Source organism: Chinchilla lanigera, unplaced genomic scaffold (genome assembly GCF_000276665.1).
Source record: "Chinchilla lanigera isolate Chin_1 unplaced genomic scaffold, ChiLan1.0 scaffold00085, whole genome shotgun sequence".
Classification (NCBI taxonomy): domain Eukaryota; kingdom Metazoa; phylum Chordata; class Mammalia; order Rodentia; family Chinchillidae; genus Chinchilla; species Chinchilla lanigera.
This window is the reverse complement of record NW_004955486.1, coordinates 2,112,698-2,132,656: the sequence shown is the minus strand read 5'-3', so window position 1 is coordinate 2,132,656 and position 19,959 is coordinate 2,112,698. Positions and strand designations below refer to the sequence as shown.

At 58.9% G+C, this 19,959-nt stretch overlaps 1 protein-coding gene across 3 annotated transcripts; it reads left to right on the top strand.

Annotated features, from left to right (window-relative positions):
* The first annotated feature begins 1,360 nt into the window (after nt 1–1,360).
* LOC102006464 (chromosome unknown open reading frame, human C1orf167) lies at nt 1,361–19,959 on the top strand. 3 transcript variants are annotated; one of them, XM_013504259.1, is made up of 21 exons: nt 1,409–1,432; nt 2,020–2,147; nt 2,660–2,850; nt 4,034–5,171; nt 5,579–5,786; nt 6,529–6,668; nt 9,304–9,437; nt 9,812–9,944; nt 10,531–10,706; nt 11,170–11,308; nt 12,769–12,955; nt 13,028–13,164; nt 13,668–13,876; nt 14,679–14,796; nt 15,538–15,903; nt 16,438–16,672; nt 18,106–18,205; nt 18,552–18,696; nt 18,851–18,986; nt 19,112–19,222; nt 19,667–19,959. In XM_013504259.1, exons 3-21 carry the CDS (start codon nt 2,781–2,783, stop codon nt 19,853–19,855), a joined length of 4,071 nt encoding a protein of 1,356 aa, XP_013359713.1. In that variant the 5' UTR covers nt 1,409–1,432; nt 2,020–2,147; nt 2,660–2,780; the 3' UTR covers nt 19,856–19,959. The 3 variants fall into 3 exon arrangements, with proteins under 3 accessions (XP_013359714.1, XP_013359713.1, XP_005404046.1); XM_005403989.2 differs by lacking the exons at nt 1,409–1,432; nt 2,020–2,147 and adding an exon at nt 2,154–2,239; XM_013504260.1 differs by lacking the exons at nt 18,552–18,696; nt 18,851–18,986; nt 19,112–19,222; nt 19,667–19,959 and having other exon boundaries at nt 1,361–1,432; nt 16,777–18,199.

The window sequence follows — 19,959 nt, the reverse complement described above, 5'->3', positions numbered from 1 at the left end:
TCGAACTCAGGACCCTGTGCTTGCCAGGCAGGCCCTTACACCACTGAGCTATATCCCCTGGTCCATGGCCTTGAATTCTTTCTTTTTTTTTTTTTCTGGTACCATGAATCGAACTCACGACCTCGTGCCTGACAGGCAGGCGCTGTGCTGCTGAGCTAAATCCCCAGCCCCAATGGCCTTGAATTCTTGACGATGCTCCAGACTCAGCTTCTGGAGTTCTGGGATCCTAGGTGCGTGCCACCACACCTGGTTTCAAAATGAAATTTAGAAAGGGCTGGGGATGTAGCTTAGTGCTCCCTGTGTTCAGTTCCCAGTAGGACAAAAATAAATATGTATTTAAAATTCAGTATCATTAAATCAGACTTTTAAAAATACCAGCTATACTGTTTGCAAGCAACACACTAAAATATATGGCTATAAGGAGGATATCAGGCAAATAACGGCCAAAACAGAAGTCTCGCAGGGTGTGGTAGCACAGACCTGTAATTGCAGCACTTGAGAGGCTGAGGTAGGAGGATTGCAGTGGGTTTGGGGCCAGTCTGGGCTATATAGTGAGTTTAAGGGCAGCCTGAACTACATAGTGAGACCCTGCCTCAGAAACAACCACAACATGGGGCTAGGGATTTAGCTCAGTGGTACAGCGCCTGCCTGGCAAGTGCAAGGTCGTGAGTTCGATTCCCAGTACCGGAAAAAAATAAATAAATAAATAAAATAAAGTGGATGTGCAAAGGTCCTGGGTTCGATCCCCAGGGGAGGGGAGGAGAGGGGAGGGGAGCCGGAGACGAGACAGAGAACCAAGAGCACAGCAGAGGGCAGTGGTAAACAAGTGGGCCAAGGCCTGACAGGTGGCAAATGCAGGAGGCTTGGAGTCTTGAAGGAAGTGTTTGGGGGCACCACGAGTAGACGGGGTGAGCGGTGCATTCCCAGCCGGAGGCAGGGAGACCGTGCAGTAAGTTTGCTCCGGGCCATGTGCCTTGAAACCAGAGGCACAGGGCCTGGGCCGGAAGCCGGTGCTGAGGACCCTGTGCTCTACCCCAAGGACCCCTCGCGCCCCAACCCAAGCTCCAGCCCTGGTCGCCTGAGGCGTGGGGGCGTGGCTGGGGGCGTGGCCGGGCCGTGGCCGGGGCGTGGCCGGGGCGTGCCGGCGCCGATCTCCACACACCCCCAGCCCCTCCACCGCTCACCTCCCGGGGTCGTTAGCGGTCCCCGGTTGAGGTCCCCTCCAGGGTCAGCCCCACCTGGGCGAAGAAGGACGCGAGGAAGACCTAAGCGCCTAAAGGCAGGTCTCCTCCTGGAGACCCAGGAGGGCAGGAAACGGCCGCAAACTGTTTTGCCGGGAATGGGAGCGAGGCCCCGAGCGTCCTTCGGTGGACCGGGAGGGTGGCGAGCAGGCAGGCGGGCCGAGGAGCAGATGGCAGGGAGCCCAGACCCGGTGTGGGAAGGGGTTGAGCTGCCTCCGCTCAACTTTGTGGGAGGGGGGCGGTCTGGTCTGGGTCCTCAGCAGCGGTGGACCAGCTTTGAGTCCTTTCATTTTTTTTTTTTTTTTTTTTTTTCTGGTCTTTCTGAGACAGGGTCTCACTATGCTATTCAGGCTGGCCTTGAGTTCACTTTGTAGCTCAGGTTGGTCTGGAACTTGCAGCGATCCTCCTGCCTCAGCCTCCCGAGTGCTGGGATTACAAGCGTGTGCTACCACGCCCGGCTTTGAGACCTTTCTGACCGTGGGGCACTGAGTCTTGGGGTCACCCTGCAAGCCAGATGACAGGCTGCACGGTGCACTGTAATGTCTGGGGTGGGCCTGAAAGGCAGGAGGAGCAGGGACAGAGTTCCACCTGGAGGCACAGCAGTGCAAAGGGCCTGGGGCTGTAGGGGGAGCGGGAGACAGAGCCGGGACACTGGCTGGGTGCTTGGAGCAGAGTGAGGAGGCGGAGGGGGAGTGAGGTCCCTCAGGAAACAGAGCCAGATCACAGCGTGGGACCAACGAGCGGTATCTGTGGCAACTCTTCAACTCTGCCATTACAGCTTGAAACCGGCTTGGGGAGGCAGGGCGGCTCTAGTTTCCTGAGTCACCTGAAGGAAAGGCTGGAACTGCCGTGCATGGAGCAGGGAGCTGCCCAACTGGGAAAGATTGGTTTGGGGGCATCCAGGAGGTCAGTGTTGGGCCCTCGGATGCTGAGACGCGCGTGGACATCTGGGCAGCCATGTGGAGGAGGCGCTGGGTCCGCCCTGGGTTGGTCTGCAGGTCAGCGGAGAGATCTGGTCCAGGAGGGGCCGTGGCAGGACCGTGCGGCGGCAAGCCCCTGGGGGCGAGGCCCGGAGCCTTGGGGGACTCCCCAAGTGTGGATGGCACAGAGCACTGGGGCAGGGTGTGCTCATGAAAGTGACAGTGAACCCAGAACTGAGCGCAAAGCGCTTCAGGTTGTGGGGCAGGACCCAGAATTCTCCGAGCCTGCTCCTCCCTCCCCCAGGCCCCGCCCGGGAGAGCTGCAGGGTCTGGAGTCAGTGTCCTGGTCAGAAGCCACAGGCTGGGGGACACCGGAAAGGATGGTGCAAAGCGGGGAAGAGGTGTAGGCAGCCGGGTTCGCTGCTGAAGGTGGGCAGGTGTAGCCCCGTAGAGACCTCTCCCTGCAGAGACCATTTGATTATTATTTTTATTTTTCAGAGCTGGGGACGGAACCCAGGGCCTGTGTGTGCCGGGCAAGTGCTCACCACCTAGCTACACCCTGGCCCAGCTCTGCTGATTGACCCGGTGAGCCGACCAAGGACACAGCTGCCCCAAGCCCATGGAACCGAGACCCGTCACCAGCCACAAGGAGAATGTGCTCCTGGGGCCTGCCACTCCCCTGAGGCCAGGCAAGAGGCCCGGGGGGCCTGGGTGGGTGGGTGGGTGTGGGAATAGGGTCCCCTCTTGTTATAGGTCTGCTGGGGGCCTTCCAGATTCTAGATATTGGCTTCCCAGGGTTGGTTGAGGCCCGTGTCCTAGTGAGAGGTCAGGAAGAGGCGAGACCCAGAGTGGGCCTGGCTGGCACTGGCTGAATCAGGCTCTGCAGGCCAGGCAGTGCCAGGGGTAGTGGCAGGGGACCACCATGCTCAGGCTCCTGGGCCCATGAGAAGGCCACAGAGCTGCTGGTCCAGGCCAGCACGAGGGAAGACAGGACAAATTCAGATTCACATCCAGTTTCTTTGTATTGTAGCTGTGTGACCATGGGGCAAGTTGCTCAGCCTCTCTGAGCTTTATTTTGTATCCACAAAGGCAGTCACTTTTATGGCCCACTCTAGGCCCTGTGCTGAGAGCCCCCAGTAGCTCATGAATTCCTTTGAGCTCTCAGTGCTGTGAGGAGCCTGGGGGGACCAGGCAGGGGCTCCAAGTCCCACCCCACGTTCCCCAGAGCAGCTCACTTTTAGCTGATACATTAGGTCTTGCCCAGCCTGCTGCCCTCCATGGCCTCTGCCCAAGCCAGAAATTAAGGAGTGACCCTTGATTATTTGCCTTACTTTGCTCTTCCTCCTCCTCCTCTCCCTCTTCTTCCTTCTTTGATTTTTTGCAGTACTAGGGATTGAACCCAGTGCCTTTGCACTGAGCTACATCCCCAGCCCTTTTTTAAAAATTTTGAATTCTGAGATAGGGCCTCACTAATTTGCTAAATTTCCCAGGCTATGCTTGCACTTCTGACCCTCCTGCCTCAGCCTCCCCAGAGTGTTGGATTACTGGTGCCCCCTCTTCTAACACTCTTGGCTCTGCCTCCCAGCTCATCTAATTTTCCTGTGTGCAGCCCTGACCCCAGCCACCCGCCTCAGCCTCCCTGGCGTCTCCCGTGGCTTCTACCTCGCTCTCCTGTCCACGCCCTAGGGGGGTTCTGGCCTTGTGTCCTACTCAGGTTCAAGACCCGTATTGCTGAAGTCCTGGCTCCTTCCGGCCTGGGACCCTGCCCTGCCTGGCTCTGAGGCCTGGATGCCCCTGTCCGGTGCATCCTGGTCACCTGACCAGTGACCATCCGAGTCCTCTTCAGGCCACGACTGTCTCTCCTTTCTGCAGAGCAGCAAAAATTCCTGAGGACCCAGGGTGTCAACCTGGGCAGTGGCCATGGCTCATGGCCGTCGTCCATGTGCGGGGCTGCAAGGGGAGGACCTGCCGCCACCTGCTCCTCGGGGACAGCGCTGTGCCAGGAGCCCCGCCGCATCCAGACCAACCTCTCCAGCCCTCGTCCCCGCCGGGGCCCAGCCCTGAAGGACACGACGGGCTGGCTGGTGAATTCGAGCTTCCCGCGACAGTGCAACGTGCAGCCCCGCACCCGCAGGCCCCCAGGAAAGGCGCCTGCGGCCCGGCAGAGTAACCTGGGTCTGACCGGGGCTGCCAGCCCGCCTCCCCGGGGCAGCCTCGGAGCGCTGGCTCGCCTGTCCCCCTGCCTGTGGCAGACACGCCCGGCCACAGCCCCCAGGCCCACGGCAAGCTTTGCCCCTCCCCATGGGCGCACATGGCCAGGCCCCGGATTCTGGGGGCGCCTGGGGGGCCAGACCTCTAGGTTCACAGGGGAGCCCCTCACCCTGGAGGACCTGGCTGTCCCTCAGGCTCAGCGCCCGTCCCGCGCGGCCATCCACCAGCTGCTGACTTCTGTGCAGCACCTGGAGTGGCAGGCAGCCCGTCTCGGGGGCCGGGCATCTCGGGAGCCCCCGGGCCCTGCACAGCGGGGCCCCTCCCCGGGCGGTGGCCAGGCCCTTCCTGCCCGCGCCCAGCACAGCCGGCTTGCTCTTTCGTCCTGCGATGAGAGGAGGAGACACCCCCATGGCCACGGGGAAGCCACAGATCTCTGGGTGACTCAGGGGACCCAGGCTGGTCACTCAGACCCTTGGGCACCCAGCCAGCCAGCATCGCCCAAGACCTCTTTGGGAATGTGGACTGGACGTTTCCATTACTCTGAGCGGGAAGTCCTTCCTGCCCAGTCCCTCAGGCTGGAAGAGCAGGAGTCCGCAGGGCCCACCTCTCAAAGGTCCGACAGCAGGGAGGCCTGGCTCGGCTCTTCAGCCTGCTCCAGAGCCGCCACAGCCGGGAGAGTCCTACCCGGGTGGGAAGAAGTGCGCCCTCCGATGGAGCCGGGAGAGAAGACAGCTTCCGGTCCCCCGGATGAAGCCCCGGCAAGGAGGGGCGTCCACTGGGTGGAGCCCAGGGAGGCTGGGTGAGACTGGGGTTCTCAGCAGAGGCTCCCCTGCCCCACTCGGCCTGAGCGCTGTGTCTCGTCCTTTGCTTCCCCAGAGCAAGGCCCGAGACAGTGTGGCCCCGGAAGAGAGCCCCGTGGCCCGCGGAGGCCATGGCTGGGTGTGGTGGGTTGGGGTCCCTAAATAGTAAACTGAGGCTGCTGGACTCGTGGAGTCAAAAGGGGTATTCTGTGCCCCCCCCCCCAGCTTTTTATCTGGAGTTTCCACATCTAGCCCTGAGCCAGAGGGAGGCCGTGCCAGGCTGCAGTGGGACCTGGGGTCGTTCCCCTTGTGATTGCTGGAAAAGCCACAGGATGGTGCCAGCGGCCAGTGGATCCCTGGGGTGGGAGGCTCGGGGCTGCCCCTGACCAGCCCTGGTCATCCCCAGCCAGCAGCTGCTGTCCAGATGTTTCAGAGCCTGGATGTGTGTGATGCGGAGGCAGCAGGCAGCGGGGGCAGCCGTGGCTCTGAGCCGCAGGCAGCTGTTTCCAGAAGGCTTCCGGGCCCTGCGGTGGACCCTGTCGCTCCGCGAGGCCTGGCTGGAGGTGGCGTGGAGGCGACATGCAAAGGCCTTGCTGGCCCAGACCTTCCGAGAGGTCAGCCCAGGAGGAGGTGATGGAGCTTGGGTGTGTCAGGGAGTGGGTCCCGTAGTTCAGACTCCAAAACCCACTCTGCTTGAGTTGGAATCTTACCTCCTCCACTTTCTGGCTGTGTGACCTTGGGCAAGTTAGTTATCCTCTCTGTGCCTTAGTCTCTTAATCTCTAAAATGAAATAATAATAGTATATGTCTCTTTAGGTTATTATGAGATTAAATTCATAAAAGACTTAGATCCCTGCACAGCACCTAGCAAGCAAGCACTCTACCACATAAGTGGGTGCTATTTTTGCAGGGCATGGTGATACACGTCTATAATCCTAGCACTTGGGAAGCTGAGGCAGGAAAATCACCCCCAAGTTTGAGAGCAGCCTGGGCTCTATAGTGAGTTCAAGGCCAGCCTGAACTACATAGTGAGAACCTGTCTCAAAAAAAAAAAAAGAAAGAAATCAAAACAAAACTGGTTGCTATTTTTCACTAGTGGCTTGCCAGGCAGGACTGGAAGAGTACGTGGGAAAGAGGTGCCTTGTCCTGAGGTTTTTCCTACCAAAGAAAGCCAGCCTGTTGGGACCCTTCTCTCCATTCACTCACTCACTCCAAGGGGGCAGGGTAGTCTAGTGGTTAAGGCCAGAGGGGCTGGGGTCTGACAGGAGGGTTACGGTCTCCCACCCTTTCCTGGTGATCCTCGGGGGAACATTCAAGGCGGCAGCTAATGCCTCCCGCCCATTCTGCCCCAACCCAGTGGAGACTCCTAGTGGTGAGGAGGAAACAATGGCAGCCCCATGTCCAGCCTTCGTCCAGACCCTGCGCTTCCTGGAGCGGCAAGGACCAAGTCCCCCACGGGGGAGGAGAGGCAGCAGGGTGCCCCACAGCAAGAAGCAGGTAGGCTGGGTCCCCCAGGGCAGCCTGCGTGGCCTGGGCAGCTGGGGCCTCTATCCCCTGCTTCCTGTCATGCTGCCCCCTCCAGCCCCTTACAAGAAAATGAGGATGAGGTGGGCAGGTATAGACAAAGATTTGCACAAAATAATGTCCATCACAGTGTAGTTTGTAATCAAAAACACTCGCAACAGCCGGCGAGTGCAGCTTAGCCTAATGCTGTGACCAGCTGGGCAACCACACTGTGAGATGTTTGTGAAATTAAAGAAAAAAAAAATTCCAGCCAGGCATGGTGGCACACACCTGTAATCCCAGCACTCAGGAGGCTGAGGCAGGAGGCTTGCCATGAGTTTGAGGCCAGCCTGAACTGCACAGTGAGACCCTGTCTCAAAAAATAAAATTCTTCCTCTCTCCTCTTTTTCCTCTATTTTTTTCTTTTCAATACCTTTACTTGTTTTATTTCTACTCATAACAGTAATGTGTGCTTGAATTAATATTTTTCTTTTTTTTGGTACTGGGAATCGAACTCATGACCTCTGGGTTGCCAGGCAAGCACTTACGCTGCTGAGCTACATCCCTGGCCAGCTTGCTTGAGTTAAAAACATTCAAGGGCCGAGGATATAGTTCAGTAGCACAAGTGCCTGCCTGCCTGGCAAGCACAAGGTCCTGAGTTTGATTCCTGGTACCAAAAAAAAAACCAAACAACAGCAAAAAAGACACATTCAAACCAGGTGTAATAGTGCATGTCTGTAATCTCAACATTCTGGGAGGTTAAGGCAGGAGGATTGTAAATTCAAACCCAGTCTGGCAAATTTAGCAACTTAGTGAAATCCTGTCTCAAAATAAAAATGGGCTGAGGATGTATCTCAGTGTGAAGGCCCCAGGTTCAATCCCCAGTACTGTCGAATAAATAAAAAAAATTTAAAAATAGTTTGAAGTATAAAACCTGAAATCTTCATTCCCCTAACCAGTGCCCCACATCTGTAAATGTCTTTTACAGGTATTTGTGTAGGGCTTTTTAAATGTTAAATGAAAAAATAAAATAGTAAAAACAGATACTAAAAATAGTATCTAAACTATTTTTCCCAGCTATGTAAAATAGAGAAAAAGGACGACAAAGAAGACAAAACCTAAGCGTGGCACACTGTGAATATACATAGTGCTACTGAGCTGGACACAAAAAGTGGCTGCAATGGTGATTCTCCTGTTTCTGTATTTTGCCGCAACTCAAGATTAAAAAATTAATATTCATTTGAAAATGCAGCCGGGATATAGCTCAGCGGCACAAGCACCTGCCTGGCAAGTGCAAGGTTCTGAGTTCGATTCCTCATACACACACACCAAAAAAAGGCCCATTTAAAAATGCAAAGATGAAAATAGTGCTCATCTCTGGAGCAGTGGGATTCAGACTGGTGATTTTCTTCTTCATTTCTCTAATTTTCTACTACAGTGGTATAGTTTTCTTGCTCTTATTTTTAAATTGAAGAGATTTATTTATTTATTTATTTATTTTTTCACCATTTTGAGACAGGGTCTCGCTATGCAGTTCAGGCTGGCCTTGAGCTCACTTTGTAGCCCAGGCTGGTCTCAAACTCACAATGATCCTCCTGCCTCAGCCTCCCGAGTGCTGGGATTACAGGCATGCGCCACCATGCCCAGCTGAAGAGATATATTTAAAACAGTTAAATGACACTTATTTTATTATTTTTGTTTGTTTGCTTTTAGTTTTTTGGTACCAGGAATCGAACTTTGGACCTTGCACTTGCCAGGCTGGCAGTTGTGCTCCTGAGCTATATCCCCGGCCCAATGACACTTATTTTAATACATGTTTATTGTAAAGAATCTAAATAAAAGTTGAGTATGGCAGCACACACTGGTAATCTCAACACGCAGGAGGCTGAGGCAGGAGAATCACCATGAGTTTGAGGCCAGCCTGGGCTATACAACAAGATCCTGTCTTGAAAATCCAGAAAGGAAAGAAAAGAATCTAGATAAAGCTGGGCATGGTGGTGCACACCTGTAATCCCTGCACTCCAAGAGGCTGAGTTAGGAGCATTCCAAGTTTGAGCCTAGCCTGGACAATTTAGTGAGACAGCGTCTCAAAATGAAAAATAAAAACATGCTGGGGATGTAGCTCAGTGCAGAAGCCTGGGTTCAATTCCCAATACCGCCTACCTACCCTCCACAGTAATCTAAATAGGAGTCTGGAGGTGTAGCTCAGCGGTGGAGTACTTGTCTATCATGTACAAGACCCTGGGCTCCATCTCCAGCACCACAAAAAAATAAAATGAGAGAGAATAAAGCAAACACATTAGCTGGGTGTGCTGGTGCACGCCTATAATCCCAGCACTCGGGAGGCCGAGGCAGGAGGATTGTTGCAAATTCAAGACCAGCCTGGGCTACAAAGCGAATTCAAGGCTAGCTTGAACTGCATAGTGAGACCCTGTCTCAAAAAGACAAAAAATAAATAAATAAAGCAAACACAGAGCCCCCTGCCCCACAACAGCTCCTATGCTGAAGGATAAAATGACCCGCCGGGAATGGGGGGTGAGTGCAGGGGCTCTGCGCTCCGGCTGGCACACACAGGCCGGGACTGTGTACCCCCACAGCCCTGGCAGCATCTGTCTCTGGGCCACTGCAGGGCAGGGAGCCTGAGGGAGGAGGAGGAAGCCCAGCCTCCTCCGCTGAACCCTGGGCAGAGACCAGACAGCGGAGTGGAGGGAGACGGTGGAGACCGGAGAGTCCAGACCCTGCAGGCCCTGCAGCGGCTGGCAGGTGAGCCAGTGGGGAGCCAGGGACAGGGCCAGCCCAGGCAGGGCCCAGGGGTCAGTGTTACTATCTGCTCCTTTCCGGCCTCATTTGTGGCTTCCCACAAAGTGCTGTGCCCGTTTTACTGATGGGGAACTGAGGCTCAGAGAGGTTAAGCGACCAGCTCAGGATGCACAGCCACGAGAGGTGCACACCTTGCGTTTGGGTCCCTCTGACACTCACAGTGGCCCGCGCCAGAGGCGAGAATGTGGGATTACTCATCACAGGGCCTGGCACTCGGGCAGGGGAACCCCCAGAGATGGGGCAAGTGGCAGCCCAGGTGTCCCAGCCCCCCTAGCCTGGAGCCTCCCTCTACCAGTCTCCCTGTCCCCGCTCTGCAGTCTTCCTTCTATGGTGCCAGAAGAAGGACGGGGCCAGGAAGGAGACGGGGCCCCTCGGGGAGGTCACTCAGAGGACACAAAGGACAGATGTGCCCCCCACGGCCCCTCAGCCGGGGAGAGAATGGCTGTGCAGGTAGGGGAGGTGGATCGGCTCCCGCCCCTCTAGCATGGGACAGGAAGGCAGCTGACCCAGCTGAGCGCGAGGTCCACCCCGGGGCTGGCTCTCCCACCTGTGCCCGCATCCCTGAGGGACCCGGGGCGGGTGGGGGAACAGATGGGGAATTAGTGCCACCGGAGTCCAGGGCTGGGAAGCTCCTTTTTATTTGTTCATTTATTTTTTGGCATTGGTCCTTGATATGTCGCCAAGGCTCGTTTTGAACTGGGTGAGGGGGCTGGGGGTTGAGGAAGGGTTGGGGAGGTGCCCAGGGCGGGTCTCACAGGGCCAGGGGCCACTTGGAGGGTCAGGCCTTGGGATCTGAGGCCCAAAAAGTATTGCTCTGGCTACCGAGAGCAGTTGAGTGGAGGGACTGAGGCCAAAAGCAGCCATTCATGCACCCGGGGGGATGGCACTGTGGCCTGAGCAGGTAACAGGCCCCGTTCTCATAGCAGCCCATTTTACAGAGGAGAAACTGAGGTTCTGAATGGCGCAGGGCTCGCCTCTGCCTGGAGAGTAGCCTGGTCCACGGCAGAGGCTGGACACTCTCCCGCTGCTCTCCTAGGTGCTTCCGGGCCTGGCAGCAGGTTGTAAAAAGAGAGGCCCAGTGCCAGGGCCACCTGGCTGACCACCGCAGGAGGACGCTGAGGATATGCCTGGGACAGTGGGTGCAGATGAAGCAGCGCCGAGAGTCAGATGGGGCGAAGGTGACCCAGCTGTTCCTCTGCTGGCAGAAGGGGGGTAAGTGAGGGCAGGTACAGGGGTCCCTTTCCCTCTCAGCCCTGCAAACCCTGCCACCTGAGGTCCCTGGGCAGCGGGCCCAGAGAAAGCTTCAGGTCCCTGTGGTAGGAGATGGTGGCACTTGGGGGCCTTGTGGGCCAGGGGACTCCTGGAGGAGCCCAGGGGTGGGCAGACCCCAGCCCAGGCAGACCCCCTGGGGTGTGATGGCGGCCCTGCTCCACCTCCTCCCTGCAGGCTGGCTCGGCCCTGGGTTTTCCCATGTGGGAGAGATGGGGCCCCGACCTCAGGAAGATCGTGGTCTGGTGGGGGACACACAGCCCCGCCCCCACTGCCTGGGAATGTTGGGGTCCTCCAGGCTGGGAGGGAGGGCTCAGGAGCACGTGGGAGGGGCCGGTGCCCAAGGGCAGCCCCAGGCAGAGGGAGGCGGGAGGGTGTGTCTGACTCAGCTCCCCCTGCTTCTCAGGCGACCTGGCCCTCCGAAGCTCAGCCCATGGCCTGGAGACCATGGCCCCGGTGTCCCTGCAGGGCGCCTGCCTGAGACTGTCCCTCGGCCGGGCCCTGCTGCTCTGGGGAACGCGCTTGTCCCAGCGCCAGCGGGCCAAGTAGGTGTCCAGGAGCTGGGGCCCCAGGTTGGCCTGGGGGCATAGGGTGGGCTCCCGAGGGGGGCTTGGCACCCAGAGGAGTGTCTCTTAGGGGAGCAGCCACACTCCCTTCCCTTGCTTGTGCCCAGCAGATGCCCCCTGGGAGGTACCAAGGGTCACTGAGGCGATGATGGAGCAGAGGGCCGCTGGGGCCGCAGGGCTGCTGGGAACACAGACTCAGCTCTGCCCAGGTGGCTGGATCTAGGTGGAGCCATCCTGGCTCAGCCCCCCTGAGAGTGCGCCCCCTGGCGGCAGGTGCCCTGTCTGTCTCCCCAGCACCCGGCGGGTGCCTGGCACGCTGTAGGCACAGAATAAATCCAGTGAAGGTAGGAGGGAAGGAGCCAGGGTGCGGAGCTCGCATCCCCTCTGCCCCATTTGCCTCATAACACAGCAGTTGGCTCCAAGTCACACTGTGAATCAGGAGCAAGGAAGTCCCCCTAACCAGGCGCTGTGGTGCACACCTATAATCCCGGCATGCTGGGAGGCTGAGTTCAAAGCTTAACAAGACCTTGTCTCAAAATAAATAAAAAATGGGTCTGGGCCTTCAGTGTGAAGGCCGTGTGTTAACCCCAGTACCAAAAAAAAAAAAAGAACTCTGTCCTTGGAAGCCACACCACTGTCCCCGAACCCCCGAACCCCTTGTCTCAAAATAAATAAAAAATGGGTCTGGGCCTTCAGTGTGAAGGCCGTGTGTTAACCCCAGTACCAAAAAAAAAAAAAGAACTCTGTCCTTGGAAGCCACACCTGGCACCCACTGTCTCCGAACCCACGTGGCCCACGCAGAGCCTCCGTCTTTTCATCGCATCCAGGAACTCGGTCCGAGATCCTTCAGGGCACCGCCCTCCCTCCCTCCCGCAGTCCCTCCTCCGCACGCCCTTCCCCTTGGGGCTGGGGATTTAGCTCAGCTGCACAGCGCCTACCTGGCAAGTGCAAGGTCGTGAGTTCAAGTCACGGTACCAGAAAAAAAAAAAAAAAGGAAAAGAAAAAGAAACGCCCTTCCCGGGGCCAGTCTTCCTGTCCGTGGCTGAGCAGACAGATGTGCTGAGTGTGGGTGCTGGAGTCTGGGCCCTTGAACCCAGGGCCCAGCTCACCCTGGTCAGCAACACGCACCCCCGTACCCCATCCCAGCCTGGGGGTGAGTGGGGACCAGCAGGGGATATAGGTGGGCAGTCAGCACCTGGGCAGAGCTGGAGGAGCCAGGGAGCCCCGCCCAGGCCACCTCCAGGCTGTTATGCCCAAGTCCCTGGGGATGGGACCCTGGCCAAGGTGTGTCTTGGAGCCCCCAGGCCCCCAGCGTGTGGCCGGTTCAGAGAGCAGGGCTGCAGGGCCTGTGCTGACCCCTGCCAGCTTTGTTCTCCCTGGGGGCTAGAGCATGGTAGCCCCAGCCTGGCACCCCCACCTCCACTCACTCTTCTCCACAGCTCCTTCTTCCAGGGCACAAGGGAGCGGGCCCTGCGGCGCGTCCTGAGCTGCTGGCACCAGAGGGTGTGGGGTGTAGATGCCCCGTCAGCCAGCAGTGCAGCCACCTCGGACCTGGAGCCACTGGACAGCACCCCAGGCGGGTCAGCCTGGCTGGGCAGCAGCGCCTGCCGGGGCTCCCTGGAGAAGGTGCAGGGCAGGACTGGGGGGGGCGGGGAGCAGCTGGGGAGAGGATGGGGACCCATACTCCTCCCTCCCTAGAGTCCTGGAGCCCCCGACCTCCTGGACACTCTCCGGACGAGTGACCTGCAGGCCGCTGGGCTGCAGCAGTGGGACCAGCGCCTTCTGCCCTGGCGGGCGTGGGGTGCAGCGAGGCAGTGCCGCAGCCTCCAGAGGCGGTAGGGACCCACCCCAGCGTTGTGGAGCCCTGCTTTCCTTCTCTCCTCTCCCATCACCCCCTCCCTTCACAGCAGCAGCCCCTTGGGGTCTGCATCCCAGGGCTCCCCCGTCCCACGCCAGTTTGTCTGGGCCCCTCCTATGAGGTCACGGCTGGGGTTCCCTTCTGGAGTCCCACAACACAGTTTGAGAGAGGCCTGCCTGGGGTCCAAGGTGAGGGGCAGCTGGGCAGTTAGGCAGGGGGCGGGGAGGGCTGGGGAGGTCAAGGCAGGAAGACAGCACAGCTAAGGGGAGCGGTGGGAAGGACCAGCTGGTGGCTGAGCACGGGCTCGGCAGTGGGGTTAGGGGTCCCTTCCTATCCCCGCCGCCTGGCACTTTGACCCTTGGTGGGGCATGTGGCTGCTCCAGTCCCAGCACTGCCCCCTTGCTGCTGAGGGGGGCAGAGTGGGCTGGGCCGGCCTCAGGCGACAGTGACCGTCCTCAGGGTAGATACTCCTGTTCCCAGCATCCTCCTCACCTGGAGCCACTGGTCAGCAGCTCAAGGGGCTTGGAGAGAGCTGGCTGCCTGCCAGGCCTGCGACAGGAGCTGCAGGGCTGCCCTGGGCCTGTGGCGGCGGTGGCTGGCACAGCGGCAGGAGGCAGAGCGGTGGGCACAGGAGCGGGGCCGCGGCCGGGCTCGGGATGCTCTGCGCCACTGGCACACCTGCTGGCAGAGTGAGTTGAGGATGGGGCCGGGCACTTCGGGTGAGGTGGGAGCCAGGCTGGGACGTGTGAGGCACACCCAGGGCTGGTGGTAGAGAAGGAGGTGAGAGCCTGAGCCAGAACCGCAGCTTTTTCATCCCCTAATAGCAGAACTGGCAGCGGCACCTCTGCCGGGTTCTGTTGTCAGAAGCAAGTTCGTCAGTCCCCCGGTCCTGCAGGTGGGGTTTAGCCAGCACGTGGACACCGGGAAGGGGGTCCCTGAGGGCCTTGGTTTTTCTGAAAAGCTAGTGCCCTGTCCTCTGGCAGCTGCTGCTTTTCCAGCCCAGTTACTGCCCAGGGTTGCCAGACTTTCTGGTTGTAGAGACAAATCAGACATTTTTTTGTTGTCTTTTTGAGACAGAGTCTCGCTATGCAGTTTAAACTGGCCTTGAGCTCACTTTGTAGCCCAGGCTGGTCTCGAACTCACAACGATCCTCCTGCCTCAGCCTACCGAGGCCTGGGATCACAGGCGTGTGCCACCACGCCTGGCTAAACCAGACATTTAGATGGTTATTTAAATTCTCCTGATGCCTAGTGGTAAAGTAAGCTTTACCACAGCCAAAGGCCCTGGGGTCCATCTCTAGCACCAAACAAACAAAAACAACTCCCAAACCCCAACAATTCCAAGAGCTGGACGGCCTGCGACCAGCAGGACACCTGTCACAGAAACCTTTAATTGAGGCAGTCGTGTGGCTGCATCTGTGCCCACGTGGGTGGGGACAGAGGGCAGGCTGAGCACCCAGGGCTTCTTCGGTGGGTGTCTCTCTGGCCCCAGGACAGCAGCTCCTGCGTGAGAAGTACCGGAGGTGGGTGCATGGCCACCTCCAGGGCCTGCGGAGGGCTGTGTTCCGGGGCTGGCGGCAGGAGGCGGCCCGGCAGAGGCACATGCGCAGGTGTGTGCACCAGGGGTTGGGGGAGGTTGGGGTCCCCAGCCCAGGGAAAGCAGCAGAGGAGGCCAGCGAATGGACGCTCTGGACGGCCCTGAGGCTGGGGTCTGGGAAGGGAGGGGGCAGGAAGGGAGGGTGATCACCAACCCCTCCTTATCTGTTTTGGGGGTTGGCAAGCCCCCCTCTCACCTATGACCCTGGCAAGCCCCAGGAGTGCCCCTTCTGGCTAGGGCAGCTTTGTGCCTTGTGCTCCTGCATTCAAATGAGCAGGACAGGAGCAGGAGATTGTGTTCCTCCCTCCCCTCCCCGAACACCTAATCACGGGGCATAGCTGTGAGCCCATAAATGGTCAGTCCACAAGCCTTCCTGGGGCAGCATCTGCTCCCCAAGACTAAGGTTTGAAGATAGGGTCTGTGTGTACTAAATTTCCTTTTAGCAAAGCCCTTTGCCCTTAGTCCCTGGACAGGACATTTTTGCTTGCTTTTTATTTTTCTATTCTTTTTTTGAGATGGTTTCACTGTGTACCTCAGGCTGGCCTCACACGCTCAGCCATCCCCCTGCCTCAGCCTCCTGGGTACTGGGATTACAGGCATGTGTTGGCCAGGGCCTTTTTAAGGCACACTGCTTGTTGCACCTGCAAAGCTGTGTAACTCACACTATCTGAAGGCGACTTGGAGAAGTCCTTTTGGGTAGCTCTGACCTCTGACTCAGAGCCAGCTGGCTTTCTCCTCTGCTCCTATTTTGCAGCCACTTCCAGGCCTGGTGTGAGCTTGGGAGAGACACGGGGGAGCCCAGGGCCCAGGGTCCAGCCTTCCAGGATGCCCCAAGGACGAGAGCACTGGGGGCCGCACTTGCCGCATGGCAGGGGGCCCGAGGGGTGACGGCCAGGGTACAGGAGCAGCATGTGGCCCGGCCCTGTGTCCAGCACTGGAGCAGCCGTGCGCAGCAGGGCCTAGCAGAGAGACAGCTGAGGAGAGCCCAGGCCCAGCAGGCCTTTGTAGCATGGCAAGTGGCCCTGGGCCAGTGCCATGAGGCCCAGCAGGTGGCCCTGTGCTGGATCCTGGAGCTTCAGGGGACCTGTGGAGTCCATGCTGTCCAGAGGCTGAGTGCCCAGTAAGTGCCCGCAGCCCAAGGGCAGCCCTGCTGTGGGCCTCGGGCTCAGGCTGTGAGCTCGATTGTGGCGGGGCAGAGCATATTTGGTGGCCGGGTGGCAGGCAAAGGCCCGGAGGGTGGTTGGGGGGTGGGGAGAGACCAGCCTGGCCTTGCAGCTGGTCCCAGGGGTGAGGCCCAGCCTTACCACTTTCTAGCTGGGGGACCCTCCTTGGGGAAGTCTCTGAAGAGTCCTGTCCTGCTTCGTGGCCAGACGTGTGCCACTGCTTTGCCCAGGGCCAGGGCACGCAAGTGGGCAGTGTGTTCTTAGGAGAGGAGGCAAGGCGTGGCTGGCAGGACTGCCCCCCTCTGCCCCTTAAGCAGGGTGCTTGTCCCTGTTGGACAAGGTGCTGCCCCTTCCAGAGCCCTCTGCAGCCCACTTAACTCAACTCTGCAAGGCGGCAGGGGGAGGGCACAGGCCGGGGGTTTTGGTGGCTCTTCCTGAAAGGCGTGCCTGAGGGGCCCCGTGCTGATGGCATGCTCTGGGCTCTTCTCCAGGGCCCTAGCGGCCTGGGCCCAGGGCCACGTCCAGCGAGTGGCCATCACCCAGCTCCTGCAGGCTGGGCTCGGGCGCATCCTGCGGACCCACTGGGCCCAGTGGCGGACAGTGCTACTCAGAGTGCGGCTGGACCGAGGGACCCAGGCCCAGGGTGCCAGCCTTAGGCACTGGCCCAGGCCGGCCAGCAGAGGGCGCCTCCTCCTGCTGATGGATGCTCCAGCCCCTTGGAGGCAGGTGAGGTGGGGCTCAGGTGGGTGGGGGTCTGAAAACGTCAGACCAGGGATGGTAGCTTCAGCTTATTCCAGCCCATGGTGCAGCAAGGCTGGGCGCTTCTCCAGGTCCCCAAAGGCTTTACAGACCCCACCCCTAGCCGGCTCTTGCATGCTGTCCCAGCCCTGGGGAGCGGGCAACACCGGCCAACACCGTCCAGGTCTGGTGCAGAGTCCCAGGTGCTGCGGGTCCGAGTCTGTTCAAGAAGACAAGTAACACAGCACGTGCAGTCTGGGATTGAGATAGGTCCATGGACACCGTCTCATTTTAACCAAGTTTTCTTTTAATTGGAAAAATGCAATATGCCCATTACAGAAAATAAAATATAAAAGTAAAAAAAAAAAAATCATTTTTTGTATTCATAAGTAATCACCAGCCCCTCTCCAGACCTGAAGCTATTAGTTCTGACACTGGCAAATGATGAGGCACCACCACTACCAGGCATAAAAGATGACACTGCACGGGAGCCGGGACCGTCACTGAAGGACTCAGACGGGGCAGGTGGAGCAGTGTCTCTGAAGATCACTAGGATGCCAGGAGGAGCAGAGTTTACAGATTCTTTTTTTTTTTGGTACTGGGAATTGAACTCAGGACCTTGCGCTTGCCAGGCAGGCGCTTGTGCCGCTGAGCTGTATCCCCAGCCCTGAGTTTACAGACTCTGAGAAAACTAAAGTGGTTTTTGTTCTTTCAATGGAATTGGGAGGCGAGATTAAGGGTTTGCAAGATTCACATGGACAGATCAGTAACAGTGCCAGGCCCAGGGTACTGGGTATCCCCATTTCTAGCTGGGTTGCAGAGGATTTCTTTCACTCCACTCCTGTCAGCAAAGGCAAGGATCCCAAACAGTGCTGGGGAAATAGGCCCACAGACACAACAGATGCTGCAATGGCACCATGTGAGCTTCTTTCCAGCCCTCCTCCCTGCTGCAGGTGCAGGTACACGTACACGTACACACACACACACACACACACACACACACACAGAGGAAGCCCCCTCATCTGTCAACATGGGCAGGTAGGAGGCATCTTGCAGAGGCGTGGGGCCCCCCACTTACATACTGGAGTAGCTGGGGGCTCGGGCTCAGGCCTCTAAGTCACTCACTCAATCCTGTAAAGCTTAAGTGGGGACCGTGGCAACCACCTCAGAGCTGGTCCTGGCCCAGGTGAGCTCTTACTGGTTCCCTCTGACTGAATGACTTCAGCGGGTGGGAGGACGGCCACACCGCCCAGGAGCACCTTCTCCATCTCTGGGGGCCTCAGGCTCATGGGAGGTCTCACGGTGCGGTGGACCCTCCCATTTGGGTGCACGAATGGGGGGTCCCACTGGTGGTTGGCCAGGGCAGCTGGGTTCCAGCAGGTCCTCGCCCAGGCTCAAGTGTTCTTCTCACTGTCATTTAGACACAAAGCTGCAGGCCACAGGCCACAGGGTCCACGCAGCCTGGGCCACATCACACTTACAGCGGACAGAGACCGCAGGGGGAAGCGGCCGGGGCTCACAGTAAGGAGACCTGGCCCCTGGGTGTCTGAATGGTGGACTGGGTGAGGTATCACCGCCCTTGGGGGCCAGGAAGTCAATTCCTCACCACCCCAAGCTGGCTTGAGTGTTCCTGTCTTCCCCACCCACCTCCTCCTTTTAATCTCTCAGCTGTGCGGAGATTGTGGCTCCCTTCCCGCCCCGCCCCGTTATTTCTCTTGGAGCAGCCAAAGTCCTGGGGACATGGGGGAGGGGAGGGCACAGGCTTCTCACCACGTACTCCCTGTGGCCTCAACTGGCTGGCACTGAGGAAGCAGCTGCTACCCTGAAGATATGTGCTAACCTCTCCTGCCCTAATTCCCTTTTCCAGGCCCCAGGGAGTGCCCCCTCCACCCTCGCTTCCAGCAGTGGCCAAGACACAGCTGGGCCCCCACAAGGGCCACTACAGCTCCAGGATGGCCCTGTGGCTCTGAGATCAAAGCCCTCGAAGGCGAGGGTCCTTCAAGCAGGCTGGGGTACGGACAGCTGTGTGGGCATACTGGGGAGGCGGTGGGTGGCCTGAAGCCTCTCTGGCCAGGGCTTGGTCCCATAGGGCCTGGAGGAGCGAGAGCAGGCCCAGGCGCAGCCTTCTCCCTGGCCTTGATGAGGTCATGATGCCTTGGCCACCAGGAGGAAGTACCTAAAGTGCCCGCTCCTTGAAGTTCTGCTCCGAAGGTTCCAGGCCTCCCAGCGGGCCAGGTGCCTTAGGGTGACGTGGCAGCGCTGGGCAGGTGCTCGAGGGGCCGAGCAGCTGTCCTGGAGCCTGGTAAGCAGGCTTGACAGCCCCTCCTTACCCTGGCTGCATCTCCCATCCTCCTCCTGACCCTACAAACAGCACCTTTCACCTTGGCCTCATGGTGAGGCGGCTCCCCTTGTCACCTCCACCCTCAGCTCAGGCAGTGGCACCTGGGACAGGCCTGGAGGGTGTGGCGGCGGCGGGTCCTGCAGCTTCGAGTGGCCAGGCGGCTACAGCAGCGAGAAGACAGCTGGGTCCTTTCCCAGGTATGGCGGCGGCCTCAGGACCCCTCACCAGCTGGCCTGCAAGCCAGGGGCACCTCAGGACACTGCTGAGTGGGGTGGGGTCTCCCCTGCTGGCCCCTGAGGCCCCTTTGTTTCTTGCGGAGGTAACTGTGCAGCCTGGATGGCGGGCCCTGGATCTGACTGGTGGCTACAGCCCAGCCCAGTGGGAACAAGGGAACACTGGGAACAAGGTCTGACCTGCGGCACAGCAGCTGCTTGGGGCTGGGTCCCAAGTGCCCTGTGGTGTCCGCTCCTCCTGGAGCAAGGCTGCCTAGGTCACAAGTCAGATCTATTTTGGGCCCGTGTGTTTGGCCTGGCTGCCAGGGCAGGGGGTGGGGCCTCCACAGGGACTGAAAGAGCCAGGCCCAGCACAGGCCCTGCAGGACTCCAGAGACGAACGGCCTCTCCCGGCCCTCCCAATTCCAGGCCTTTGAGAGGTGGCACCAGCAGCTGGCAGCCAGGAGCCCAAGGAGGAGGTACCGGCCTCCTGGAACAGGCCGGATACTGCCCCAACCCTGGACTGTGGAGGACGTGGGGCAGGGCAGGGGTCCAGCTGCAGCCGTCACTTGTTCCCATGAACTAAAAAGCAGAGCTGAGTCCAGGGAAGGAACATGACCCACATCCACGGAATGCAGCGACAGCGCTAGGGGCCCGAGCACAATAAAGGCCTCCTTGGTCCTAGCTGCTGCTCTTGTGCAATCTCCTGAGGCCACCCTGCA

Coding starts and splice junctions, on each gene's coding strand:
- LOC102006464 (XM_013504259.1), top strand. CDS start 2,781: ATGGAACCGAGACCCGTCACCAGCCACAAGGAGAATGTGCTCCTGGGG. Junction 5,172..5,578: donor GTGGAGCCCAGGGAGGCTGG/GTGAGACTGGGG, acceptor GGTCATCCCCAG/CCAGCAGCTGCTGTCCAGAT. Junction 16,673..18,105: donor CTCCAGCCCCTTGGAGGCAG/GTGAGGTGGGGC, acceptor ACTGTCATTTAG/ACACAAAGCTGCAGGCCACA.